Source organism: Alternaria metachromatica, assembly GCF_023757995.1.
Source record: "Alternaria metachromatica strain BMP 0045 chromosome Unknown scaffold_43, whole genome shotgun sequence".
NCBI lineage: Eukaryota > Fungi > Ascomycota > Dothideomycetes > Pleosporales > Pleosporaceae > Alternaria > Alternaria metachromatica.
Genome location: NW_026055534.1, coordinates 107,328 through 134,351, shown reverse-complemented (window position 1 = coordinate 134,351; position 27,024 = coordinate 107,328). Strand labels below are relative to the sequence as shown.

The 27,024-nt window shown below is 52.3% G+C and overlaps 9 protein-coding genes across 9 annotated transcripts; 5 read left to right on the top strand and 4 right to left on the bottom strand.

Annotated features, from left to right (window-relative positions):
• Positions 1-3,751: 3,751 nt before the first annotated feature.
• Positions 3,752-4,454, top strand: J4E83_010288 (uncharacterized protein; the record flags this gene model as incomplete). Its single annotated transcript, XM_049337169.1, has 2 exons — positions 3,752-3,756; positions 3,809-4,454. The coding sequence occupies 2 exons, from the start codon at positions 3,752-3,754 to the stop codon at positions 4,452-4,454; spliced, it is 651 nt and encodes a 216-aa protein (XP_049183717.1).
• A 1,626-nt stretch (positions 4,455-6,080) lies between these two features.
• On the bottom strand, positions 6,081-6,802 carry J4E83_010287 (uncharacterized protein; the record flags this gene model as incomplete). The annotated part of the gene is made up of 3 exons (XM_049337168.1): positions 6,081-6,578; positions 6,635-6,704; positions 6,756-6,802. 3 exons carry the CDS (start codon positions 6,800-6,802, stop codon positions 6,081-6,083), a joined length of 615 nt encoding a protein of 204 aa, XP_049183716.1.
• A 409-nt stretch (positions 6,803-7,211) lies between these two features.
• On the top strand, positions 7,212-7,873 carry J4E83_010286 (uncharacterized protein; the record flags this gene model as incomplete). The annotated part of the gene is made up of 2 exons (XM_049337167.1): positions 7,212-7,220; positions 7,367-7,873. 2 exons carry the CDS (start codon positions 7,212-7,214, stop codon positions 7,871-7,873), a joined length of 516 nt encoding a protein of 171 aa, XP_049183715.1.
• Positions 7,874-8,027: 154 nt separating this feature from the next.
• Positions 8,028-9,613, bottom strand: J4E83_010285 (uncharacterized protein; the record flags this gene model as incomplete). Its single annotated transcript, XM_049337166.1, has 2 exons — positions 8,028-9,293; positions 9,611-9,613. 2 exons carry the CDS (start codon positions 9,611-9,613, stop codon positions 8,028-8,030), a joined length of 1,269 nt encoding a protein of 422 aa, XP_049183714.1.
• Positions 9,614-10,363: 750 nt separating this feature from the next.
• On the bottom strand, positions 10,364-11,948 carry J4E83_010284 (uncharacterized protein; the record flags this gene model as incomplete). The annotated part of the gene is made up of 3 exons (XM_049337165.1): positions 10,364-11,137; positions 11,188-11,444; positions 11,513-11,948. The coding sequence occupies 3 exons, from the start codon at positions 11,946-11,948 to the stop codon at positions 10,364-10,366; spliced, it is 1,467 nt and encodes a 488-aa protein (XP_049183713.1).
• Positions 11,949-12,873: 925 nt separating this feature from the next.
• Positions 12,874-13,932, top strand: J4E83_010283 (uncharacterized protein; the record flags this gene model as incomplete). Its single annotated transcript, XM_049337164.1, has 3 exons — positions 12,874-12,920; positions 13,101-13,640; positions 13,692-13,932. 3 exons carry the CDS (start codon positions 12,874-12,876, stop codon positions 13,930-13,932), a joined length of 828 nt encoding a protein of 275 aa, XP_049183712.1.
• Positions 13,933-14,515: 583 nt separating this feature from the next.
• J4E83_010282 (uncharacterized protein) lies at positions 14,516-16,417 on the top strand (the record flags this gene model as incomplete). The annotated part of the gene is made up of 3 exons (XM_049337163.1): positions 14,516-14,710; positions 14,759-15,177; positions 15,229-16,417. The coding sequence occupies 3 exons, from the start codon at positions 14,516-14,518 to the stop codon at positions 16,415-16,417; spliced, it is 1,803 nt and encodes a 600-aa protein (XP_049183711.1).
• A 1,644-nt stretch (positions 16,418-18,061) lies between these two features.
• On the bottom strand, positions 18,062-20,460 carry J4E83_010281 (uncharacterized protein; the record flags this gene model as incomplete). The annotated part of the gene is made up of 5 exons (XM_049337162.1): positions 18,062-18,300; positions 18,352-18,650; positions 18,864-18,976; positions 19,271-19,587; positions 20,001-20,460. The coding sequence occupies 5 exons, from the start codon at positions 20,458-20,460 to the stop codon at positions 18,062-18,064; spliced, it is 1,428 nt and encodes a 475-aa protein (XP_049183710.1).
• Positions 20,461-20,862: 402 nt separating this feature from the next.
• On the top strand, positions 20,863-22,703 carry SUB2 (Suppressor of the cold-sensitive snRNP biogenesis mutant brr1-1; the record flags this gene model as incomplete). Its single annotated transcript, XM_049337161.1, has 4 exons — positions 20,863-21,094; positions 21,519-21,935; positions 21,984-22,344; positions 22,397-22,703. The coding sequence occupies 4 exons, from the start codon at positions 20,863-20,865 to the stop codon at positions 22,701-22,703; spliced, it is 1,317 nt and encodes a 438-aa protein (XP_049183709.1).
• Positions 22,704-27,024: the final 4,321 nt, after the last annotated feature.

Genomic DNA, 27,024 nt, shown 5'->3' with positions numbered 1-27,024 from the left:
ACGACCGATTACGCGCAAGGCGTCATTTGCACGACCCTGCTACACATCATGATCGCGAGAGAAGCAAACCTGACAAGCAAGCTTACGTTGAAGAGGAGGACCCCGAGACAGGCGCTCTTCATCGTTGGGAACCAGAATCCGACAAGAGCAGCGTCCATGGAAGAGCCGGGGGCGTCCGTGAAAAGCTAGCTTCGAGGCCCAAACAAGATAACCGCATCTTGTCGCAAGAGAGTGTTACCACGAACAACGAGGCTAGAAAGCACCACGAGAAAGCTCGAGTATCTCACGAAACAGATCGGCACACTGTTCACCGCGAGCGTCACCGCGGTAAGCTATTTGTGCCCTCATAATCTATGACCCGTTACTGACTCTGTTGAAAGACACTCTCGAAGATCACGGTCTAACGAAAGACTACATCGAAAGTTGGCTCAGTCGTTCTGGCCAACAAAGTGAGAAACGCACGAGAAAGAAGATGATGGCGCAATTGGACGCTCATATAAATTTACAGAAGCTCCGACAAGAAAATGCCGCATGCAAGGCAGCGCGTCTCGCCTCATTACAATCCCCAGATCCAAAACCAATCATTCCAAACGACATGAGTAGTTCGCGTCGTGCCATGAATACTCCCAAAGATAACAAACCGGGTGCGTCGATCCGAACTCGTACCGAAGCCTCTTCGACCAGTTCCACCTCACATGTGTCGCGTGACCAAGGTGAAGATAGTCACAAGAATTTCGATTCGAGACAAACCTACGCCCATCGCGCTTCCAGAGACTTTCACAGAGAAGAAGAGGAAAGGAAGAGAGAAGAGATTCAGGAAAATCACAGGAAATGGTACAAGGACTGCAGAGAAAAGGCTGCGCGTGATGCAGCTGCATTCGGCTCAGTACAAACATCACGCCCACAACCAAATATTGCAAACGGCATGAGTAGTTCGCGGAGTGACGCAAGCCATCCCAAATATCACAAACCGAGCGCACCGTCGCGTGCGCGTCCCCAAGTCTCGCCAATCAAATCTACCCCAGACGCGCTGAGTGTTCGATCCGCTGGGTCAGACCACACAACGATAGAGCGGAAGACGGTGGTCAAACAGTCGCCTTCTATTTATAATCCCGTCGTCTTGGTTACAATTTTGAAGATTCGATTACTCCTAGTGGTTCTCGGCCATGTTCGCATTGCGGAAACAAAAGCCGGAAATCCCATTACATTGATGCGGCTTGCCAGACCGACGCTTCGCTGGCAAAAGCTGGTTCTGCAAACAAGCAGCCGTCCTTATCGAGAGAAGACGTGGCTAAGGGGTTCGACTTCTGGATCTAGTTGAAGAGAGATGTCATTCTGTCCGTTGAGGGCTATGTCGCGATGTTTGGCTGCTTCGGCAGTAACACAATATTGAAGGGGTCCGACTGGCTTGTTTCTTCGAGTCGGCCGTTCTTCGTCAGATTGGCTGACGGATTTTCGGAGATGTTAGCTATTTAACAATGAAATTTGTGTTAACACCATGTCGCAAATCGTGGGGTCACAACTCATTGTGATCGTTGTCGGGCCTGAAGATGAGACCATCATGCGGTGGCGCAGGGATCCAACGGTCCAACATGCACGGAGAACGCTACTGATCCTCAGGGCCAGCACCATGAAACATTTCCGGATCTTTTCAGACTTATCGCTTTCTGTTTTGTCTGGTCTTCTCATATCACTTCTGATGATGAGTAGGATATCGGAGTCACACCTTTCACCAGCCGTCATACATATACCGAATTTATGTCATTCCGCACGCCGATATGGAGATATGTGGTCACTGATTGCACATCTCTTAGATGTTACTCAGCGATATGACTTCATCAGTGTGACAAAAGGGCTAGTAACTCATTTTGACTCACTCGATGCTAGTATAAAGAGTGCTGGATGCTGCGTTACTTAGTGAAACTTCATCTTCTTGACTATCTAACAGCCATGGACAAGCGACGACAGGAGCTGACCAAAGATTATCGCAAGCGATTCGAAGTATCCGGATACTACACTCCTAAAGAAAGCGAGTCATTTGCGGAGGATTGCGCAGAGGCTTGTGTCAGTTCGGAACGAACCTCTTCTTCTCGAGGAGGCACGCTATCATACCGAGTCAAAGCACGAGATGGCCATCCACATACCGAAAGACGGGCTAATGACTCACGAGGCTTGCATCAAAGTTCATCCGCTTCGAAGGGAAAAGGCAGTTTATACGCTGAAGAGAAGCGCAGACAAAAAGAAGCGGACAGAGTCGTCAAACAAGAAATTATATACACTCCTAGATCTATAGGACAAGGCTCTGGTAGACAGACATCATACGGATATCAGGGGAAGACTCCTCAGATCCATCACAGTGATGGCTTCTCGCATGATGAGATCGGTGAGTATGAGCAAGTGCAGCACCTCCGCCCCACCTGGGCACGTTCGCAACTGGCACGCTGACTACTATCGAGATTACGTTGACGAAACGGGAAGACCAACACGAAGTTTCCGTGGTGATAATTCTCAGCAGAATCTCCACAAAGCAAGAAACTATTCGTATGGTGAAGAAAGCTTGTATGATGAAGCACGCCATCCAACCACCCATATCTCACGAGTGTCGGCTCGCGAACCGATCTTATCGTCCAAGAGCAGCGCATACAAATCGGATCCTCAGGCTCTTGACTCGTTTCGTACAGCCGAGATTTCTCACACCTCCACAGATTGGTCTCAAAAAGACTCCCACCATGCGCCAAGGGATCGACATCGGACGTCTTATGGGGCAGGAGAGAGCCACAAGCATCTGAGTCGGCAAGATCCACCCCGTAGTTCAGGCCGACAGCGTTATCCAAGTCACACAACTCGAGATGGACGGCCACCGGACTCGATCAGCACTTCCTATGAAGAACGTTACGACGGCAAAGATTTCAGCAACGAAGATACGGAGTCACACTCGAACTCCGAGTACCAACTTCCCGAAGGTTGGGTACTTGGAGAAAAGCCGCCAAAGTATCTCTGGACAATTCTCAATGTCTTCCCTCTAGATCCTGAAGATAAGCTTGATAAGGCACATGGTAGTAGGATGTATGAGGAACGGAACAATGAAAATGCGCGTAAGGAAGTCGAAGTCGCGTGGAAGGTACTTTCAAACCCGAAGTTAAGGAAGGACTATCTGTTTGACCTTTGCTTACCGGAGTCTCTGGCGACTCAGTAAGCGACAATCTCTGTACATTTGTTACTTGTCCAATTTCAATGCGCTTTTCAGTGCCGTGTCAGATAAACAGCGACCTGATTACACATCAGCCAGATGCTACAGGAGTAGAAGTCGTCAAGCCTTGTGCAGGCGATCTGGTAGCTGATCACTTCGGAGATACCATCTGGCTGGCAATGATCAATAAATCTTGAGCATGATTACAGCGTGTCCTGGCAGTATACCAATAGTGATGACAGATGCTATCTGTGTGCTACTGTGTTCAGTGCTACCTAGGTAAGTTTATAGTGAAGGCAATGAAGTGAACTCGTATCGCTCACGATTGTAATCCTACGCGTCTCAAATCAATTCGCACTTTTCACTATTCACTTCATTCATTGCTGCCTCCATTGCCCAATTCGGAACAAGCAGTCTCCCACAATCTCTGCAGCCCAGGCGGCGCCCCACATAAAGTAGTTTCCTTTGTCAAGGCTGCTACCTTTATCATTGACGCCATAGCAGCAGCTCCCTCACTTACGGCAAATTCCCAACCTCACTCAACCTCACCCAACAGCCGGAATGGAGTGACTATACCCTGCAGCCCGAAGATCTACTTACTGTCGCTGACCAATCTAGTCCGAAAGACGCCATCATCCAGCTGATCGTCCCAAATTGCGCTGGGGATACTGAGCGTCTCCAAGTTCACCGCGGTGTTCTTTGCAAGAGCTCAGAGTTCTTCCGAAGAGCTATGAAGCCAGAGTGGACCGATCGGAATGATGACCCAAAGACCCTCGATCTTCCCGAGGACTCGGCGACCATCGTCAGCGACTATATTAAATGGCTTTACCAGGGAGAAATTCCGATTCGCCTACACATAGCAGACGGAGTCACGCGTGAAGAGAGGTGTGAAGAGGCGGAGGAGTTCTTCGTTCAGATTGCCCGAGCATATGTATTTGGCGAGAGGATGATTGATGTCAAGTACAAGAACGCATTGTTCAAGGCTTTGTTCACAGCTCAAGACAAGTTCAGCGTGTGTATGGGAGCAGAGAGCATCAGAATTATCTACGATGGCACGCCTCCCGGATCCCCACTACGACGCTTAATCGCTGCAGACATTGCGCATCATGCGCATGATGACTCGCAAATAGGAGATGGCTGGATGCAAGACATGGAAACATATTCAAGAGAAACTCTGTTAGAAGCACTGAGAGCCACGGTGAAGGTGCGGGACAAGAAGGTCAGCACCTGTCCCGGCGTCGATTCATACCTTGAGGAGGAGTAGCTATGTTTCTCGTCCATCTATGCTTGAGAACACCGGGTTGACAAGGGTGTAGACCGCGATTTGTAAATTTCTTCTCAAGACAACAAACCATTGCTGTTACCAATCAACGATTTCACACAATATGAAACCTCTTTCATAAATTCCTACACTTCACTAGGCAATACCCCCCATCTATCATAAAACGTCCTCTTAACCTCATCACACAACACATCATTCGCCTGATTGACCTCTGCCATCTTCTCAGTAGCTTTCTTCTTATCTTGTCCACGACAGCGATCAGGATGCCACTTCAGACTCATAGAACGGTGTGCTTTCTTGATATCCGCAGCTGTTGCGCTCCGGCTAAGACCAAGTACGATATAAAGATCTGTCGCGGGTTTGATGCCTTGCGGAGGTGGCGTGACTGGGCGTTGAGACGACGATGGCGGCGGTGGTGGTACATAAGAGGTTCTAGGTGGAGCCCCAGGGCGAAAAGAGTAAGAATAGTCGGGCGGGTACGAATCGGACGACGAGTAGAATGTGTAGCTGGGTGGCGATGAAGAGTAGGGGGGTTGACACGACTCTGCAGTCCAATACCGATAGGCTGAAGGTGGCCTACGGTCTCCATTACTGGAAGACCAGCTGTATGAATTACTACGAGGGCCATAAGAGAATGAACGCTGCGGGCCATAAGAGGATGCACGCTGTGGACCATAAGAGAAAGCACGCTGCGGGCCAGAATCTCTAGCAGTATATCTATCGGGGTTTTCTCGCGATCGCTGAGCATTGCTCTGATAGTCGTAGGCAGAAGGGATGTAATCTGGACGGCGATAGTTCGGTGTACTCTGATCCCCTGCGCGTTGCCATTGTGGCTCCCGACCATTGCCTTGATAGGCGTAATGGGGTGGGATGTACTGAGGAGCGCGATATTCAGGTACACTTGGTATGCTCCAGTCTTGTTCAGCTTGCGTTCGCATCTCTGCAAATATGCTGTCATTGTCGTCTAAAAGAGTCCACATCATACCGGAGATCCCACTAAAAGCATCGTATCCACCGCTATCTCTGGCTCTCCGTGAGCTATGCATCGGCGGGTCATCATCATACGAGAGTGGAGACGATGAGTACCTATGGTGCGCTATACTCGCTTGATATAGCTCCTCTAGGTATCTTTTCGAGATGATTGAATCCGCGTTGAGGACACGCTCGACGTATTTGAGGCTGCGCTCAGAGGCTTCGTCGATGGTGTAGCCCCTGTTGCGGCAGTGGATGTAATAGCTTTCCCGAAGCTCTTTCTCTTCTGCATGTCTATCCATGAGGGATGTGTAAGCGAGTAGCTCCTAGAAAAGGGTTTACTGTGCAGTCTGAAGTTGAGGGTGGAGAGGCCTGCTCTGTGTAAAATTGATTGACCGTCCAAACTGGCCAGATACTTATGAAGTTGGTGGCGCACTGTATAGATCGATGCTACTTCACAACGGTAGTGTAGTGAACGGCACAAGTTATCATTGTAATCGAACCCAAATTGGCTTGAAAATGACTTAGGTAAAGGGTTGTGGTGCTCAGTGAATAGCATTCCTACATCAGCCTTACATTGTGGATTCTTTTCCCGCACGTGTTGTGTACACATATCGTACATACCCCGATCCCTCCTCACATAGGAACAGGCGTCAAATGTCCGTCTTTGTCGTACTTCGCCTTGAAGAACGTGTAGCTCAGTGTGACAGTCTCGATACCCTTCATGTTAATATCCTTTGTGAATTCGGGATCGATGTAGAAGAAGACGGGCATGTCCACCGTTTCCCCAGCATTTAGTCTCTGCTCTTCGAAGCAAAAACATTGGATCTTGCTGAAGTATGGGGCGACCTGTCCTGGTGTGACAGAATATGTAGCTACGCCAATGATATCTTCTGACGATTTGTTGGTCGCGGTGTAGAAAGCGAGAGCGGTCTCGCCGGGGAGGACTCGGACTTCGCGCTGTTGAGGAACGAACTTCCACGGTAGGACGTCGGATACGGAGCCATTGAATGTGATTCGGATACGTGGGTGGTGTTCGACAGGCTTTAGGCGCTCGGAGGGGTCGACGGAAGTATCGCCGCCGTGGGCCGCTGACTTTATGGGCTGGCCTCCCCAACCGGTCTCCTGGCAGATCTATAGAATACGTTAGATTGGGTTCTTGTCGACAAGGTGATGATCTATGACCATACCATCTTGTAAAACGGTACTGAGCCATAACTGAGCGCTGTGAAGCCTATTATCACACTGAAGACATAGTTCCTATACTATGGTCAGCAATTGCGCTTTCTGCCAACACATCCTTGCACATACATGACTGTGCGGTTCTTCATCTTATATTGCGCATGCATCTGGTCCATTCTTGGCACGGTGCCATGCTGCCGCGCGGGATTTGTGCTGTTCATCCATCTTCGTGCGGTCAAGGCGGGATTGCGGGCGCGCGGTATCCTATTGAGCGAGCGAGAGCATGACAGGCAAGTCCAGGATCCCAGCGACCGTGAGGAAAATTGTCGCAATGGCGATGCGGCAGACATGTTGTATTGTTGTGTTGTAAGAGTCAACGAGCCAATGGAGGAAACCTCGGCGGAGTGATGAGCAATGGAAGTTCGCCGCGGGATTTAGCCCGATTGGGAACGCGTCTTGGAGCGCAAAAGTCGCGAGTGATTGCGGACGTCATCTTCGACACTTACAGCACCACCATTCATACGACACACATTCGGCTCTTCTTTTCTAAAGTTGAAGTCGCAATCTCTGCCAACAAACAGCACAATGTCGGAAGTCCTCTGCGGCGTCTGCAATGCAGAGCCTAAGAAATACAAGTGCCCGACTTGCGCGCTTCCCTAGTTCGTTGCCATCTGTGATCTCTTGGATCTACAATATTGATCGCATACAGCTGCTCATTATCTTGCTTCAAATCGCACAAGACAACACATCCCGATATCACGTCAGTCGCGCCAAAGCCAGCAGAACCAGCCCTCCCACAACCACCTCCTCCCGCCCCAGTACCGCGCTACCTAAAGCAACGCACCGACTTCTCCGTCTTAGCAACGAATCCGAAATTCCAAGCGCTACTCAAAACACACCCAACACTACTCCCGTCACTCCAACGCGTATACGCCAAGACGATAAAGCCAGACCCCGAAGCTGAGAGTCGGCGGCGCATGCTCGAACGGAACGCTTCCCGAGGACGAGGCATGAGGGGAAGGGGCCGAGGTGCCTGGAGAGGTGGACGTGGAGGTTTTAATGGAGGGCAGGAGAAGAAGGAAGAGTATTGGACCCAGAAGAAGGGAGACAAGGACGCAATGGAGGAGTTGAAGGGTATAAGAGAAGGAGAGGGGAAAGAGGGAGAGAAAGACGCCATGGCCGAGTTCGTTGGGTTGGTCGAAGAGCTCTTTGGGCAGCATGAGAAGGATGCGATGGAAGACGTCTGATGCCTGAGCCATAAACCCACGACATCGCGACAAGCATTCAAGGGCTGATCTTGAACAGCGAAAAGGGTCACTTGCTAGCAAGCCACGACAAGCTGAGTGCCGGAGATACGGGCCTTCCAAAAGGGTAGCCAAGGTGTCATACCTCGCCAGCTAGCTAGCATGTATACTTGATATCCAACTCCACCCTCGGCACACCCTCAAAATCCTCCGGAACCACATACGAAATGTTGTAAAACAGATGGTTCCTCAGCGCCGTTCCATACGTCACATTCTGCTTCACCAAGCCCTCCGCCTGAACCTCAATCTCCACACACGGCAAATCCTCGAACCCCGTTATGCGTCGCCCAGTACCCAGCGTCCAACTCGGCGGCACATTCGACAGCGCAAACGTGAAGATATCGCTTCCTTCTTGCGTCCGGTTAGGATAGCTGACGGAGAGATGATTCGGCGAAGCGACAGCGTGGATCGACGACGCAGACGGGTAAAGGGCGAAGAAGGTGTTGAGCGGATAAGGCTTATGCTCTTTATCCCCCGCCCAATGAACAATAGCAGGAACGAACTGATCCCCTCTGTTCACATCCTCATCCACCTGTTGTCCGCCAATCATCAACTCTTTGCTCAACCAACTCGACGCGATCCTCGGCTCACCTCCCTCGAGCTCATCCCAAACCGTTCGGTTCAGCCACCTTGGCTCTCCAATGAAGTCTCTTGTCGTAAACGCCTTTTCCACATGCGCTGGTAAAAGCGTCTCCACATCTCCAAGGACAAGCGTCATAGCCGCTCCCTGAGCAACATCAAATAGTAAATCCCCCTCCATCTTCTTCGGCTGGCTCGTCCGCTCCCTGCCCCAAAGACCCCACAGTACCAAGGAGAGAACAGACGAATGCTGCGTGATATCCCTCGTATACGCCCTATCATACGGCCCCACCACATTCCCCAAATACCCATTATAATGATCCGCCAAATCGCCCATCATCCGCGGCAGGATATACTTTGCAGCCTTCGTCATGCTAGAGTTACCAACACCGTACTTGATCTGCGCACCCATGGCCCAGACATCGATGCCGTAGTACGTCGGCGCGTTATACTCGCTAACCGTCTCCGCGCCTTCTCGTTCGAATAATTGTAATATCTTCTTCCCTTGGTCTTCCGCGAAAGACGTGAAAGTGGAGTTGGATCGACGGGTGCCGATGTATTCGCACAGGAGAGCGCGCATTATAGCTGGATTCGTGTAGCCGATTGTTAGGTTGTCGTCGATTGTGGGGTAGGTGCCGTTGCGGCGCATGCTTCCCACGGCGGCGACTTCGAGCGAGTCTTCGATGGAGGTTATGAGCGAAGGGGGAAGGAGGGAGGAGAATTCGGAGAGGATCTGGATTAGTTGTGTGCCGATGAAGTCGCGCCAGTTGGGGTCGTAGGTTGTCTTTTTGGGGTGGTTTATGTTAGCATGGGGGTTGGAGGGAGTGATGGTAGATGCTGGTCAACGTACGTATATTTTCGGTACGTATAGACCTGAAACGAGCGTTGGATCTGGTTCATCAGGGGACAGCTTGTATGTTCCGTACCATGGAACGTCGAAATCATCTGTCATTTGGCAGGCCAGTCTGTTTTCATCGTCAGTCGCCCGCTTCTTTTCGTTCGACTCTCCTATGTTCGAATGATACCTACATATTTTTAATAGAGGCTTCTGCATGCTTCACATCGTCTCCCTGGTTTCTGTGCAATAATCCGGCTACGTACCATGCTGTGAAGCGAACAGACCATGGTCCCTTGTCGGAGTACTGGATGAAGTTGTAAGAGGCGTCATAGCGGTTGTCTTGAATGTGCATAGACCAGTCGAAAAGATCTTGTGCGTCTGGTTTATACTATTAGAAGACATGAAATGTGGAGTCAAAAGCATGATCGACGTACTCGGAGAAAGCATTGAGTTGCTACGTTTTGTTACTGCAGCACTTGCATGCGTGGCGAGACATGCTACAACGAAGCTGATTGCCTTCATCTTGCTCTATAGACAACACAGACGAATCCAAGGACAAGACTGCATTCATGTTGTCGTCGACTTAAATACCTTCCAAGATTCCTGCACGTCTGAGCCGGATAATTGCACCCGCAATGAAATACCTCCGCATCGTGAGCGGCGATCTACCCCAGACTTCAGGTATTCGGCGCAGTGCCCGCCGAAAGGTAGCCTCGTGTGTTCTAGTGAAGCTTGGAGTGCTTGGTAGGATCACGTAGTTGCATGTGTAGTGCGACCTCTCGTTGCCGCTAATGACGCACCGGGAAAATTTCCCGGATGTATTCCTCTGGGCGTTAATACTTCCGAGGCTACTCACATACGAGCCTTGGAACTGGTATTTGACTCTTGGAAAAGGTATATTGAGGCAGAACGACGCGTATCGCGGATAGGAATGTGGTATCGTAGAATCAACAGTAGGTTACGTTGTGAAATGTTCCATCTCTTTCCTCAATCTTACCTATCTTATGAACAAGAACTTATACCGTCTCGATATACCTTCTCACTTCCCAGTCAGTCACGGCTTCATCCCACAGCCTAATCTCATGTTGCCTGGTGCCGCCAAAGTGGTCCACAAACTGATCGCCGAATACCTCTCTCGCGACACTTTCTTTCCTCATGAACCGCTCTGTGGCCTCCTTCAGGCTCTTGGCTAGGCGCTCGCCCTTGTCTGCTTCTCCGCCAACGTCTTCGCCTTTGCCTAGGGGTGGTATGCTAATCTCCATCTTCTTCTCGATACCTCGCCAGCCGAGAGCTAGGATGGCAGCGAGAACGAAGTGCGGGTTTGTATCTGCGCCTGGGACACGGACTTCAAAGCGGGTTGCCTTACCAGAAGAGGTGGGAGGAGAAATGAGACGGATGGACGCGGCGCGATGTTCGAGACCCCACGATACAGTAACGGGTGCCCAGAAATTCTCTACTAGGCGCTTGTAGCTGTTGACATTGGGTGCGAGAATAGGCATGATGTCGGGGAGACCGTCGATCAAACCCGCGAGGAAATGCCGACCAAGGTCCGAAAGGTACGCGATATCTGAGTATGGCGCGTTCTTGTCCTCTTCGCCTCGGTAGAAGAGGTTCTTGTTTTCTTTGTCCACGATGGAAACGTGCATGTGACCGCTGTTTCCTGGGAGGCCCTCGCGCGGCTTTGCCATGAAGCACGGTGTTATGCCGTACTTGGATCCGAGCGACTTGACGACAAGTTTAAAGAGCGACGCTTTGTCCGCCATTTGCTGGATCTCGCCAAATTCGAGAGCCTATGCTGTGTCAGTCTGCTTTGCCCGTGCCCACGAGTTGATATACCCACCGCTTCAAAGACACCCGGGCCGGACTCTGTATGCCATCCTTCGATTCCGCAGCCAAACTGGGCGCATGTGTTGAAGATGCCGTAGTAGTACTCTTGGTTGTGAACGGGCCGCGTGATGCTGTATCCGAACATGCCTTCGGTAAGACTTGGAAGCGAGTTGACGGGGTTGTCGCGCAAGAAGGCAGCGGTACTCGACGTGTTCCTCTCTGAGCCATCGTGACTCTGGGGCGCGCGGAATTGGTAGAACTCGTACTCGGCTACACAGTAACACATCAGCTTCATTGACGACGCGCAGCACCCGCTCTTCAACTGGCGTTGGACTCACCACCAGCCATAGCGCCATATCCATTCTCCTTCAGCTTGTCGACGGCGCGCTTCAACAGACTTCTTGGGCATGCGCTGAGGGTGGACTTGGTGTCCGGGTCGTGGAAACTGATGAGGAAGAAGGGCACATTGTCCTCCCACGGTATCCTCCGGAAGGAGGTCAGGTCGGGTATGGCGAGCAGGTCGCGGTATCCGTTCTCCTTGTTGGAGATGGCTAACTCCTTGAAGTATGTCTGGTCGTGCATGTCCCATCCGAAGATGACGCTGCAGAAGCCGAAGCCCTCGTTGGCTATGCTGAGGAACTTTTTCTTGGCCATGAGCTTTCCGCGCAGGACGCCGTCGACATCGATGCCCGCGACCTTGACTGCGAGGTCATTTTTGAGGAGTTCGGGCAGTTGCTCGGCCGTCAGCTTGGAGGCATCGAATTCGGCGGCCATGGTGAGGATGTAGGGGGCTGGAGCGATGTAGCTGTTGAAGCTTAGGAGTGAAAGGAGCGTCGTGTCGTTGGTAAGAGATATCGCGTCGCAATCAGGTTTGCGCGGAAAGAGAGCTTAAGGGCCCAAGGCGTTTGGGATGCGATAGGCGGGACAGCTGGGGTGGGCCAATGAGGGGTTATCGGGATGCGGGCTGCGATGCATCCAACGACATCATAGCCTGGCCTTGCATGCGCGTACAGGCTATATCTTGCATAGTCACGCGTATGTGTGCTATCTCTCTCCTACGCGACACCTCGACACCCTCCCAAAGCGACAACATGAATCCCTATGCGACAACGTGATGATGCGCCGGCATACAAGAGACGGGCGAACACGCACGTCATCCATCATGGCGGGGTAGTAGCCATACTTCATCAGCCCTGACGTCTAACGGCGTTTGGCGCATCCATGCCGCGTAGGACAGTTGTTAATTCGAGGCTGCTATCGTGCCTTCGCCCACCGCTCCTTCGTCGTGTGCCCAAAGATGACAGCCGCCAACGCGATAGCCCGCCCTTATCGTAGTCTATCAATGCAATGGGCCGATTTCGGGACCCTTGATGTTTGAATGACTTGTGAGCTGTCCGAGACTACCCGTTCGTCATCTCCATCTCCTCGCACTCTCCATTCCGACGACGCTCCTCATACGCCAGCCCGCACTGCAAAGTCCGATTCACAGGTGAGTGTGGAGACTGGTACTGTTTGCGCCTTTGGCAAACCTTCCCCATTCACAGGCCCGCGTGTTGTTCTCATGACGCTTCCTCTAGCAAAATATTAGTCATATCTCACAGCTTCCACAAAACTTTGCCTCACCCTTCATATCCATTGACCGCATTACAGCACCTTCACTACACTTCTATCAGCACAATAATCAGACCAAACATTCAACATGGGTCGTCTTGAAGGCAAGAACTGCATCATCACTGGAGGCGCTGGGTAAGCACCGATCCCGCACGTACCACGACTCATTTGCTACCAGCTTTTCATTTACAGTCATCTCCTTTGTTGACTATGTTTCGTTACGGGCTTCAACGCCGATGTATTCATTTTTCAACGCCCGGAGCAGCACACACGGAATCATACCGCATACCGCAACTACTTACTGACAACCTCTAGCGGTATCGGTCTCGAGACTGCCATCCTCTTTGCTCGGGAAGGCGCCAATGTCCTTCTTTCCGACATTTCTGGTCCAGCTCTGGAGAAGGCTTCGGCCAAGCTGAAAGAGATAGTCCCAGAGGCTAAGAAGGTCGAGACTAAGATTACCGATGTTTCCAAGGAGGCCGATGTGCAGGCTATGGTTGAGCACGTGGACTCATGGGGCGGTCTGGATGTACTATTCAACAACGCAGGCATTATGCACTCAGACGACGATGACGCTGTCAACACACCCGAGAAGATCTGGGATCTGACACAAGCCATCAACGTCAAGGGTGTATGGTTCGGCTGCAAGCACGCAGTCAACAGCTTCAGGAAGAACGGCAAGAAGAAGACCAGTGTCATCAACACCGCCAGCGTTGTCGCATTGGTCGGTAGCGCAACACCTCAGCTCGCATATACCGCCAGCAAGGGTGCCGTACTGGCTATGACACGGGAGTTGGCCATGGTTCACGCACGTGAGGGCTTCAGGTTCAACGCGCTATGCCCAGCTCCGTTGAAGTAGGTTCCCTCCCAACCAGTATACTACTTATGATATACTAACAGCAACAGCACACCACTTCTGCAAGATTGGCTTGGTGACGACCAGGCTAAGCGTCACCGTCGCGAAGTCCACTTCCCCACTGGTCGCTTCGGTGAGGCCATCGAGCAGGCGCAGGGTGTTCTCTTCCTTGCCAGCGATGAGAGCAGCTTCGTCAACGGCACCGATTTTGTCATCGATGGTGGCATGACCAGGTGTTACACCACGCCTGACGGACCACCTACCGAGGCGCCCAAGAACAACGCAAAGTAAGTGCGGGTTCGAAGGGTTAAGTTGTTGGAGGATCAGAAGAACACCAAGGCCACGGACAGGGAACCGTGGCTATGAAGGATGTATGATATATGAGATCAAATCTTATGATGAACAATACCATCAGTGGAACACCTGCTCTTGTTGCTGACCGTGTTATACCTTAGCGCGAATTGCTTATTATTGCGGATGCCACCACAACAGAAGAGCCTTTGGAACTAATGAAGTCAAGGAAGTGACCTATGCAGCTGTCACATAGGCTCATCGATGGCAGTGCACAGAAGAGCGCGCTGAGTGGCTACGGGACGTCTTCCACTGCAATCAACACTTCTTTCAAATTGCCTGACAGCGTAAGTAGGAAGCTCTACGCAATTCGCTCGGGAATGTCTGACCGAGCATGAGTATGGGAATTGGAATCGTGGTGACTGAGTGATTCGTTCGGTCAAGTATGCCCTCGACGCCTGCAGTAGTTTCAGATGACCACGCGTCTTAGCGCATCCGCGTTGGGATGGCGTTTCAGGGTCCAGGCGGCCAGGATCGGACTTTCTTGGACCACGCGACATCTGGTCAGACCGTCATCGGCAACATGGACCGCATTACCGCACGCGCTGACAACGACTTCAATGTCGCCTTGTATGGCGCACTCTGGATAGCTGCGCTCTCTTTTATCTGGATTACTGGTCGTGCTGATCCAGAGGAGCCTGTCAAGTATGAAGTCGACACACCTGAGCAGGCACGCAAAGGATGGAAGGGCCAGGTGCTTGAGAAGCCGCAGTTGAAGGTACACATGTACTCCCCAGGTTTCGGTTTCGGTAACTGACTTCAGCAGGTACCGGGCTCTTCCCTGATCCAATGCTACGCTCCCGCGACTGGTGAAGCCCTCGGGCGCATCAACCCCTCCACAGCCGACGGCATCGACCGCGCAATCGCCAAAGCCAAGGCAGCCCAGGTACAATGGGCTCAGACAAGCTTCCTCAGGCGACGAAAGGTGCTGCGCACTATGCTCAAATTCATCCTGGAGAACCAAGAAGAGATTGCGCGGGTCGCATGTTTAGACTCCGGCAAGACCATGGTGGACGCGAGCCTGGGCGAGATCCTGGTGACGGTGGAGAAGCTGAGGTGGACGATCAAACACGGCGAAAAGAGCTTGAAGTCTGAGAAGAGAGACACAAACTTCCTCATGATGTATAAGTGGAACGAGGTTGTTTATGAGCCGCTGGGCGTCGTTGCGGCTTGCGTGAGCTGGAAGTATGTGTCGAGCATCACTGCATCTGATCATGACGGCTAACAATCCTACAGCTACCCCTTCCACAATCTCATAAGCCCCGTCATAGCCTCCATCTTCGCCGGTAATGCCATCATCGTCAAAGGCTCGGAAGCGACTGCCTGGTCCTCGTCATACTTCGCTTCGATTGCTACTCGCGCCCTCGAAGCATGCGGTCACTCGCCCGATATCGTCCAGTCTGTCGTCTGCTGGCCTGACGTCGCCGATCACCTTACTTCGCACCCGTCGATATCACACATAACCTTTATTGGATCACGACCGGTAGCCCACCATGTCTGCGCATCGGCGGCGAAGGCGTTGACACCAGTGTGCGTGGAATTGGGCGGCAAAGACCCAGCGATAGTACTGGATGACCTATCCAACAGCGACTTCAAGCGCGTTGCCAGTATCCTCATGAGGGGCACATTCCAGTCTGCAGGCCAGAACTGCATCGGCATCGAGCGCGTAATCGCCCTACCCAAAGTCTACGACCGCTTCATCGAGTACCTCACACCCAAGATCCAGGCACTCCGTCCAGGCTCCATTCTCAACAACACCTCAGACACGCCCATCGACATAGGCGCATCGATTTCCGACGCGAGTTACACGAAGCTCGAAGAGCTCATCCAAGATGCCGTCAACAACGGCGCCCGCCTACTAGCAGGTGGAAAACGCTACACCCACCCCGATCACCCCCAAGGCCACTACTTCACACCTACCTTTATCGCCGACGTAACCCCAGCCATGAAGATCGCGCAAACCGAACTCTTCGCCCCCGTCTTCCTCCTCATGCGCGCCGAATCCGTCACAGACGCCATCACGATCGCCAACAGCACCACCTACGCTCTCGGCTCTTCCGTCTTCGGCACCTCGCCCCGCGACCTCGAACTCGTCGTCCGCTCCCTACAGGCCGGCATGGTTGCCGTCAACGACTTTGCAGTCTACTACATGGTTCAGATGCCGTTTGGTGGTACAAAGGGCAGTGGATATGGCCGCTTTGCGGGTAAAGAGGGACTGAGGAGTCTGTGCAATCAGAAGAGTATTACGAGGGATCGATGGGCTTGGGCGGGGATTAAGACGGCGATTCCGCCGCCTATGGATATCCCGTTGAAAGGGGAGGGGGCGGGAGAGAAGGCGTGGAAGATGGCGGAGGGGATTGTTTGGTTGGGGTATGGGGATTTGAGGGGGAAGGTTAGGGGGTTGAGGGGTGTGTTGGGGGTGTAGAAGATGGAACACACATGCAGTACACCAAATGTGTAGATGATATGTATACATATAACTCGATCGCCTCGTTTTCCCATCGAAATTTTGTACACATTCTTCCTCTTCGTGCCTGTGTGCAAGTCTGGCGATTCGTTCAGAGCTTTGCTTGTCGTAATTGACACAGGGTACTGGTCACCATGCCACAATGGCTGTGAGATCAGCTTCTTACTCCCGTATTTTGATCTCCACACATTCACCATCAACAGTGCAAACGATAGTTCCGACGGGATATCCTTGCCAGTGATGCCATTTCTGTCCTTCGTATTGGTTGGAGTTTTCCTTTGCCGCTCGAACGACTTCTTCACACATCGCCGTCATGGCTACCACAGAGGTAGTGATTGGAACTTCAAACTATTAGACCCCGAATTCATAGAAGCAAATGGAAGGGTTGAGTTTACCACCATAGGATAGTGCGAGAGCGAGAACTGGGGCAGCTGCAAGTGGAGCAACAATGAAGATGGGCGTAAGTGCCCAAGCCCCCGCCATCAGTGCCGCTGGTAGGAGTTGGCAGAACGCTTCCGGGGGTAGAGGACCAGAGTTCATCTTCGTATTTTCAAGAGTATTGTAGGTAGGATGCGAAGCTTTGGATTTTCAAATGGGAGGTCGCTAAGGTGATGAGATCTATGGCTCGTTGGTGGCTTTTGAAGAAGCTGCGGCGAGTTAGATGTGAGTGGTGAGCGGTGAAAGTGAACCGAATGGAGTACACCGCACAAGGCTCTTACGATGATTGTAGAAGAGAAGTTAATTGCACAGTCAAGCGTCTTGATTGCAGCGTAGTTACAAAGCAATATCGATGTTGATCTCCATTCTGATCCTAGGGCTCGTTTCGTCAAAGGGATGTATCGCCGTATCGAGGGACACTAATGAGACATAGCATGACCAGAGGATGCCGAATCAAGACTACAACCAGTCCACCATCTCTCCCCTGCTCACTTAAGTGCCAGGTTCATCTCAACGTTTCCCGAAGATTTCTTCTTATCGTTCTTCGAGCCATTCGCTCCCTTGGCGTATACTTCCAGTCTTTGACTTCCCACCCAACTTCTATAAGCGATCCTGGGCACTATATTAGCAAGAAGGTCGTGATATAAATTATAGTGTGGTAGTTTACTCACCTACGACTATATGTCCCGCAGTGATCACAATCAAGGGTGGAATTACGATGGCTAAGACGGGAATGACGAAGCAGATTTCGATTGCTTTCCTCGTTTTGCTGTTCTTGCGGGCGCTTTCGTGAAGTCTGGAGTAAGCTGGGGGGTTGACGTCGTCGCCGTTACAGGAGTTGTTGGATGCCATGGCCTTCGGTATGAGAGAGTACTGTGGTCGAGATGTAGAAGATCTGGGTTTGGGGGTGGAAGGTTGGTAGGTCAAGACGATGGGGGTTTTGTGAGTCGGTATTAAAAATTTCACGAGCGGTTAGGAACAATTGGTGAGTAGCAGGTGGTGGAGGTAACCAGAACGATGACCGTGGAGATAGCGCCAGTGATGTGTTTAAAGCGAGGTCCATTTTGGAGAAAGAGCTACCGTTCGTTACTCTTCCAATCCACCTTCCCATTCGTGACAGATCCATCCTTCCTCTCGCATCTTCGTGTCAACTGACTACTCTCCTCAGACCTTGTACAGATTTCTAAACAGATACGGTAGCATGAAGTCGAGATCGTAGTCCTTGCTCTTCCAATGGTTCTCGTGCTTTCCGACCATATTTTTGATCTCCGCGAGCACAATCTCCCGGTAATCGTACGTCGAATCTAATCGCTTCGACCAAGCTCTCAACTCTTTTGCGCCTGTTTCGCTAGGTCTCTGCGACAACCATGCAGCGCGGTGATCGAACTTGGCGATCAAGTACCCTATTCTGACTGTTAGCTCGTTCTAAAGGGACGTTACTACGGGCAACTTACATGATGAGCCGACAACAGGATACACGTAAAGCGACAGGTTAAGATCAGACTTGGCGAACACGGATGGCAGTTCGCGTAGTTTTGGAAGCTCGTAGTTTGGCTTCCTGTAGTGCCGATACTTCAGTATTACGTCGATGTTTGATCGCTTGCTGAGCTTTTGCGCTAGTGTTTCCATGTCTTCCATGATGCATACTCGGTCGCGGGTAGTTGCGCATATGACGAGCCGACACAGGTTGGGTGGCAGGAGGTCATCCGCGGCATGAGAGTAGTGCACTTCGAGCTCGATCAGAGCAATGAAGCTGGTCAAGATCCCATTGTCAGTCGAAGTGCTCTTGGGGGCGTGCCAGCAGCACGTTTTGAGGGTGCGCAGAGTGCTCGCATGCTCATGTAACTGCTGGAATAAATGCGAATGATGAGGTGCTGCCCAATGGTCGCAGTCGCTATGTCGTAGGACACGCAATGACTTGCAAGCAGATACAGCTTGTGCAATGGTCGTCAATGGGACCGCGCACCTTTCAAAGTCAAGTACTTCGATCGGTGACGAATGAATCGCAGCTTCCATATTTGTAGTAGCCATGTGGAATCCACCTCCACCACTCAGAATCAGCGTCTTGAGTACCGGTAGCTGGAACAGCGGGGCAATACACTGCCATGATGTGGTCCGAAGGGTGATCTCTAACGTGGATAAATCATTGGTCCATTGCGGCAGTGGAGAGCCTGCTGCTAGAATGCCTCGAATGGGTTCGAGATAGATAGGGAGTTTAAATGAGTTCCCTTTCTTTATGGGGTTCGGAGGATGCAGAGCACGAATAGAGTGTATCTTGGGTTCCAAGCTCAGTAACAGAGCAATGGCCAAGTCCGGTCCATACGAAAAATAATCGTAAGCAAGATGAGGGTGTTGTTCGTGAAGTCGATGAACCCAGCTCTTCTTGTCCAATTTCCGGAGGCATTTCCGCACTTGCTTGTGGGTTATCCTGATGGAACCCTGGATAGTAATCTCGCGAAGATGCTCAGCTAACTCAGGCTCCCGCACCGCGGTTCTGAAGTACTGTCGAACTTGCATGCTGTCGCCTCCATTTTGGCTGAAGGAACCGTACAGGGCTGGTACTACGCGCTGACCGATATTTTTGTTGACGAGGGTTAGTTGGTAGAGAGCCCCTTGCGGTAGGTAACTGCAGACGCTTGACAGGATCTCTTGTGGCAGAGACTGGAGAGGCGAGATGCTTTCCTTGGGAGCTTGACTATCCATGATCGTTTACGTTGAGGAGAACGGTTGGTGAAGATCAAGTTGTTCTCATGCGATGTTTTCGCTCGGCTTTTAGACTGGAGAAGTCGTCCAGGCGAAACTTTAGATCCCCTCGTGGCGTAACTGGACGTGCGTGGAGCGAGCATAGTTGGGAGGCGGCAAATGCTCCTGTGTATTTCACTTTGATCTGAGCAGTCTGAGCCATAGCAGCTTTCGGATTCCCCCTGGTGAATCGATTCGAGAGCTCCCGAGGCCTTCATGGGTTCCTCGATTGAGCGATTCCGGCGTGGCACGTAGCAAATGAGCGAAATGAATCACATCGTGACGTCAGGTCAGTCAGTGCCCGTCGCAAAGGTAGTTTCTGAGCATTGGCCATCTTCAGAAGCAGTTTTTGATAACGTACTTGTATGGGTTGTCATCCTCTTGGCCTTCTTGAGTTGTTTCGTTGCGCCCACTGGAAACCTCTTCTTGCCGCCACAAATGAGACAAGTAACGACAAGTACATCTGCCCAAGGCTTCTTACCGCCTTTGCTGGGGTTTTCAACATTTTGAGTAAGAGTGCGTCCAGGAACAAGCACTGTATTGCAACTTTTGCACATGGAGCGCTTCAAGTCGACAGCTAGCCGTAGCTGGCCTTTCCGTGATACCTGTTGAAGATCGGATCCGAGTTCGAGTGCGAGCGGTGAATGTCGCTGGGCCTCGATCGAGCCGCCGTCTTTGTCTCGCGCGACATCAGCTGCGACGTCCTCTTGCGTAGCCGTTTGCAGCGTTAGATATGTAGCTGCTTGGTAGAGAAAAGTCGAGCGAGCGTGCAGATGCTTGTTCGGTATGCCCTTCGTCTTTGGTGCTTTGACCTTGCTCATGATGCTGTGTTCTGTTGTCGTCTGGTCTTGTATGTAAATGACGGTTTCACAGATGGATAATAGAAGACCAGAGGATTTGGCAGTGGTGGGTCGTGATTCAGAGCAGTCCGCTTGCAGCCTAGCGCGCGCCCAGCAAGGCGCCCCGAGCTTTTTACCTCGACATCAGCGCGGCGACCGCTCTTGTCCATCGCCCACCACGAACCTCTCAAGCCACAGCAACCTCGTCGAATTCGCGTTACCGTGAAATCGCGAAACAACTGATCTCTTCTACTCGTAGCTCTTAGTATAATACTCCGCCTCGGTACCGTCGCGACTCCACTTTGTTTGGCAGCCTTACTTGCGACACGCGCAATCACCGACTCTACACACCACACACACTCTTACACGGACACATAATCCATCATGTCTCACGAGGAAGATCTCATCGACTACTCCGACGAGGAGATCCAGACGACTGATGCGCCCGCCAACGGCAGCGCAGCTGCAAGCAAGGGCGGCGTCACCGCCGGTGATGCTGCAGGCGACAAGAAGGGCAGCTACGTCGGCATCCACTCGACCGGTTTCCGCGACTTCTTGCTCAAGGACGAGCTCGTACGAGCAATCACGGACTGTGGCTTCGAACATCCTTCCGAGGGTTAGTCTAATAATTCCCCTCAGCCTTATCCACCTACAAGCGTCTGTCCATCTACGAAACGAGCACTATCTGTAATGCGGCCTGGTCTGTCTATATTCGAGCAAAGTGGCGAGGGACCGAGTGCCTTCCGCTACCCACGAGCGTCGACGCGCACTGCATTTCGCAGGCGCACCGGTATATGCATCGAGAAGCCAGTGGTGCCTATTGGCTCACTACCGTGGTCCCGAAGGACTGGTTTCAGAGGAGGAGTGCATGTTGCGGGTGTATAGGAGGAGGTACACCATTGAGCGTATGGGGAGGATAGACAGACTGGCACGCGCGCTAGATGGAAAACCTCGGCTACACAAGATGGACGGACGCTTCGCTTCCCACGCTTCGTTTCGACCGTTTTAAAGACCATTCTGACATAACGTGTGCCCTACAGTCCAGCAAGTTACCATTCCACAGGCCATCCTAGGAAACGATGTCCTCTGCCAGGCCAAGTCCGGTCTCGGAAAGACTGCCGTCTTCGTTCTCGCAACCCTCCAGCAGATGGACGAGAAGCCCGAACCCGGTACCGCCACTATCCTGGTCATGTGCCACACTCGCGAGTTGGCCTACCAGATCCGCAACGAGTACAACCGCTTCGCCAAGTTCTTGCCTGACGTCAAGGTTGGTGTCTTCTACGGAGGAACTCCCGTTCAGAAGGACATCGAGCTCCTTAGCAACAAGGATACCCACCCTCACATCATCGTCGGTACTCCCGGTCGTATCAACGCCCTCGTCCGCGATAGGCATCTCCGCCTTGCCAACCTGAAGCACTTCGTCCTCGATGAGTGTGACAAGATGTTGGACCAGCCCGGTTAGTACAAACCGTCTGTCTTGGCCAACTTCCGCTGACAGTTGACAGACATGCGCAACGACGTTCAAGCCATCTTCCGCGCTACACCCCAGCACAAGCAGGTGATGATGTTCTCCGCCACCCTCAACAAGGAGGTGCGCGTTGTCTGCAAGAAGTTCATGCAGAACCCGCTCGAGATCTACGTCGATGACGAGAAGAAGTTGACGCTTCATGGTCTCCAGCAGTACTACATGAAGCTTGACGAGAAGGAGAAGAACCGGAAGCTTAACGACCTTCTCGACAGCTTGGAGTTCAACCAGGTCATCATCTTCGTTCGCTCGACTCTGCGCTGCTCTGAGCTCGACAAGCTTCTCCGCGAGTGCAACTTCCCCAGCACTGCTGTCCACTCTGGCATCAGCCAAGAAGAGCGGTATGCACTCAAATGTACCCCACTTGTTAGCTCAAGACTAATTCTTTTCTAGTATCAAGCGCTACAAAGAGTTCAAGGAGTTCCAGACCCGTATCTGTGTCTCCACCGACATCTTCGGTCGTGGTATCGACGTCGAGCGCATCAACGTGGCCATCAACTACGACATGCCCGACAAGGCCGATGCCTACCTCCACCGCGTCGGTCGTGCCGGTCGTTTCGGAACCAAGGGTCTCAGTATCTCGTTTGTGAGCAGCCCAGACGACGAGGCTGTCCTCAAGTCGATCGAGGAGCGCTTCCAGGTCGAGCTTCCTGAGTTCCCCGAGGATGGTATCAACTCGTCCACCTACATGGACAACTAAAATCCGCCCGGACGGAGTGACGGAAAAGGTGCAGGAGAGGGTTCTTTCTTTTGGACAAAAGTCACGATTGACCTTCGGTGCAATGAACACGTAAGCAACGGCGCAAGGTGGTTCTTAAGTTGGTGAAGGCTGTTCTGAATTTCAGTCTTCAAGAGTTATTATCTCGCTATGAGAGGAACCAAAGAAATTGATATGCGAATCTTCTGTCCACAATGACTTCTGTTGCGCAAATGTGATCTCATCGTTCCGACGCTCTAGACAAAGAGCACGAACATGACACTGTACCTCGTTCCTTTTTCTCCTACCCGCATTGCTTTGGCTGAGCACGACATCTTCTCGGCTCGGGCAATCGCAAAAGCAGGCCCAACATGCCCTGCTTCCGAAGAGTGCCGCGTGCTAAAGAAGAATGGAAAGGACATCGGAGTCCGAAGCTCTGTCTCTCTCAGCGTATTCCTAATTATAGGCTCATTGGTGCTCGAGCGTGGAAGCTAGAAGAGGGCTTTTCCCATTTGCTTCTTCCTCAACCACGGCCACTGCCGCAGTAAGCGACCATCGTCGCTTCAGGGTCTGTAGATCAGTTGTCTGAAAAGGGTATATGCGCGTTTTGGTAGAGAAAAGTACAGATGGCTTGTGGATGGGTTACCGAACGCGTGGGACGGGAGGCGGGTTTGCTTGAGGTGTTCTTTCCTGGTGTCACCGAGGCTGAGACGTGCTTGTGTAGGGAAAGGCTGCTGGATACACATTTGTTTGCTCTCCCGGTCTGGCGGGGAATTTATAAGCGGTTTCAGTATGCGACAGACGTTCAGCCTCCTCTGAGCAGTGTCGAAAAGCTGTGGAGTTGCGTGTCAATGTTCCATTTGGAACCGACCAGCCAGAACACCATACAGCAAACGCGACTACAGATTCTAGCAATGGCTTGGTTTCGGAAACGGCATGATCCTATCATGAGCTTGAAGGCTTCGGTATATCGTGTTGTGCCTACTAGACTTATGTAATCCTCTTGAAGAACTTGTAGGATAGTCGGCCAATCTTATAGCGAAGATGATAGAGTCGCTGCAACAGAGACTGTCCTTTACGAATGTAGATCAGGACACAGCTTCTCTTCTCTAGATCGCGGGCCCCGAGCCGCATATCAGCTATAAGCAAGCCCCCAGCCTATATGTTCACGGGGAACATGTACCGATCTACGAGCCGATGCATTGCCAGAACATGACATAAGATTCGCTCTCCACTTGGTATATACTACGTCTGGCTATACTATGGGTATCGCATAGATTACTCATATCCGATATGAGCACAGCTGTTGGTGCGGCAGGTCAGCGGAGAAAAGTTGGCGGGATGCCTGCGGGTTCCATATGCTGAACGCTCTCACGGGCAAGGGCTGCTACCAAAGCTCATCTCGCTTCTGCAACTCCCGTTCGAGCATCAACGGCGTGTCCGTACTTGCATATCATATCAATAAGATTTGATAGACGTCAAAATATGGTTGCGGAGCATAGAGCACGGCTGCGACAGGTTCCGAGCAAGCGATCAGAGCCGCGGGTGCCCCTAAACGAGACGATTGGTGAGTTGAAGATCATCGGTATTTTGTCAACATCAGGGACTATTGGTCTCTCTTTAGCCGACAGACAGAAGTTGGTAAAGTTGGTAGGCGGTGTGTGCGGGAGACAAAGGTTTGGAGGGGCCTGCCGCGTATCGCGACCACCATCCATAAGGTCGGGCTCAGCATAAGGCGATGATCACCGCGTTGCTATTTCGATATTTCTATTGCGGAAATTCGTGATGTGAAGATCGACAGCGGCGACCCAGTCCCTTGTTCGGCAGCCGCGCACATTGCCGGGCCGCAGTGGCGCCACATGTCAGGAACAAGAGCAGAGTGACTCGCGTGGCGGGGCGGCGCTCAGGAGCACGAGCGAGGATCTCGGAAGCGGTTAGTGAGGTTGAAATGAGACATGGGTAGCGAAATGTCAGAAGGCTAAAGCCACATAGTTTGTGATTCGATAAGAGGTAACGAGATGCAGAGTCGTGTTTCAATAATGCAGTGACTATCGCGAGACGTCTGTCAAATCGATTTGCTGATAATGCGGCGAGCCGTGTCGCCCCTTTGCAGATGAGCTTCAGGGAGCGTGTAAAGTGATGGGCAGAGGGGAAGGGATCTATTTTGAGATGACGTTCCGAAAGCGGTTGCCTCACCGCATATGATAGGGTTTTGCATTATAGGCAGGCTTGCAAATCGCAATCGTCATTTCCCATACATATTCGATCGCATTCATGTGGCGTCTCAACTGTAGTGTTAGCGCGTATGATTGCTGTGTTAGCGGTTGAAACATCTAGGCTGTCCCGTTCCCCGTGTATACGACGCGTGTTATGGAACATGCTGAGCGACCGTTGGCCGGAACGCGTGCATCCTAGCTGGACGCGTTTTCCACGTCCGTCGTCTGCTAGTAGTTCGACTGCTTCCAACGCGGCGGGAGGATACGAATACGGGATCCCCTGCCCTGGGCGCAGGGAACATCAAAGGCGCGATAGCTTAGCTGGGTTAAGGCGTTAAGCTTTTCAACGTTGACGGACGAAATGGAGTGGTTGTATTTCCCGCCTTCTGGCGCCCGCTGTCAGAGTCACCGGCATCGCGCGGCAACTTCTGTATGTAAGACGTACCACGGTGTGAAAGGAGACCGTGGGCGAGTCCAAAGAATGGGCTAAGTGAGTGAAGGCTAGCGTTGATGTGCTACGTAACGGAAGTAGAAGGAGCGACCACCGAGCGAGTGCAACTAGCTGTGTTAGAGTCGCCTGCGGCCAAGGCAGAGATGAGATGGGCGAGGAAGGAGCGGTCGCGTCTGAAGCGAGATCTCGATCGCAGTGGGTCGGGAGTCGACAGCGCGAGAGCGATGGCTTCGGTTCCAGATAAACTCGCACAGTTTGATTATGTGAAGCTGTTGAAGCTCAGTTGTGCGGGTAGGAGTACACGGAGTAGGCGAAGGAAGCAGTGATCATGGACAGTGATTCGCGCATGTCTTGGCGAGATGTCCTATCCAGGAGCAAGTCGCGGATCTGCTGCATGCGGCGATATCACAGGCTGCTGGCAGTGGTCGACGCAGCTGGTGGCGTATTAGAATGTGGCAAGAGCGACAGCTAATTATTGGAGTGCAGATTGATGGGTTGCTCAACCTCAGACACGGCGAGCGCTGTGTATTGCTGCTGTCGTGTTGGCTGCTGGCACATGTACCCGGGCTATGTTGGGCGCTCCAGTTCTGGTCTGATTTTGTAAGCTCGCACGCGGCTCGGGTGCGGGAAGCAAGTCGAGCCGTGCATTTCCAGTCGGTGGGTTTAGTCGCAGGAAATGGTACGGTAGTGGCTCCGGGCGGCACTGCCGCTCGCGGCGAGGTGGTGGTGAAAAGACCGAGTCCAAGGTACAGCTAGGCCCACTGGTGATTCTACTGAGTAAGGCTGCGCGAGGACTAAACTCGACGGAGCAGCAGCGGGCGTAATGAAGCTCCGAGCAGTGCAAACGGCCCAGGTGGAAATTAGCCATAGCCCTATCTGGGCGGGGCTGTATCTCGGACAGTGGCAGCCCCTTTTAGAGGATTTTCAGGCTGCCCGTTGAGAGATGGACCAAGGATGGGACTTGACAGCGGTCGCACGGCCCCCAGTTCGACGGTGGAATAGGCGTTGGGACGGTCTGGTCTTGGCCCAGACGTAGCGAACGTCGACGTCAGACGCGCAGAGCTGCAGTGACGACTAGCACGCGAGTTTGATTGGGCCTAGCACGGTTGCGGGCTGGCGCTGACGGTGGTGAGTTGTGAACCAGACGCGCGCAGGTGGTTGAGGCAGCGTGCCAGCGCCGTGTAGGAAGGGCGACATAAAGCTAGCCATGGCCGGCGCGCTCGACACCAAGCGCGAGGTGCAGCAGGTTTTCGTGATAGGCGAGGGCTTCAGATCGTCGAGTGCATGTGGGCGAAGCGGATCTCCATGGCTCGCCGGGATGATGCCGCGCACGCATCCAGCAGCCAGGGCTTGCGAGGTGGATTTGTTTCCAGCGTGTTTCCACGTCTTCCCAGCAAGACGCTTAACAAAACGCTCAGTTTGCAGCGCGTCGCAGAGGCAATGGCAGCCTGTCCGTGATCTGCGTTCGCGCTGTCGCAATCATGAGCACCGTCAGCGCAATGTGCACGCCACGCCGCGCATATGCCTTTTTATGAAGCAAAAAAACAATGACGACGGGCACGGCCCCGCCCATAATAAATCAGCGATGGATTTGGCGTCGACAGCGATAAGTGCAGGGCCTGTGCCCAAAGCATTCTAGTGGGCACCAGCAGGCAGT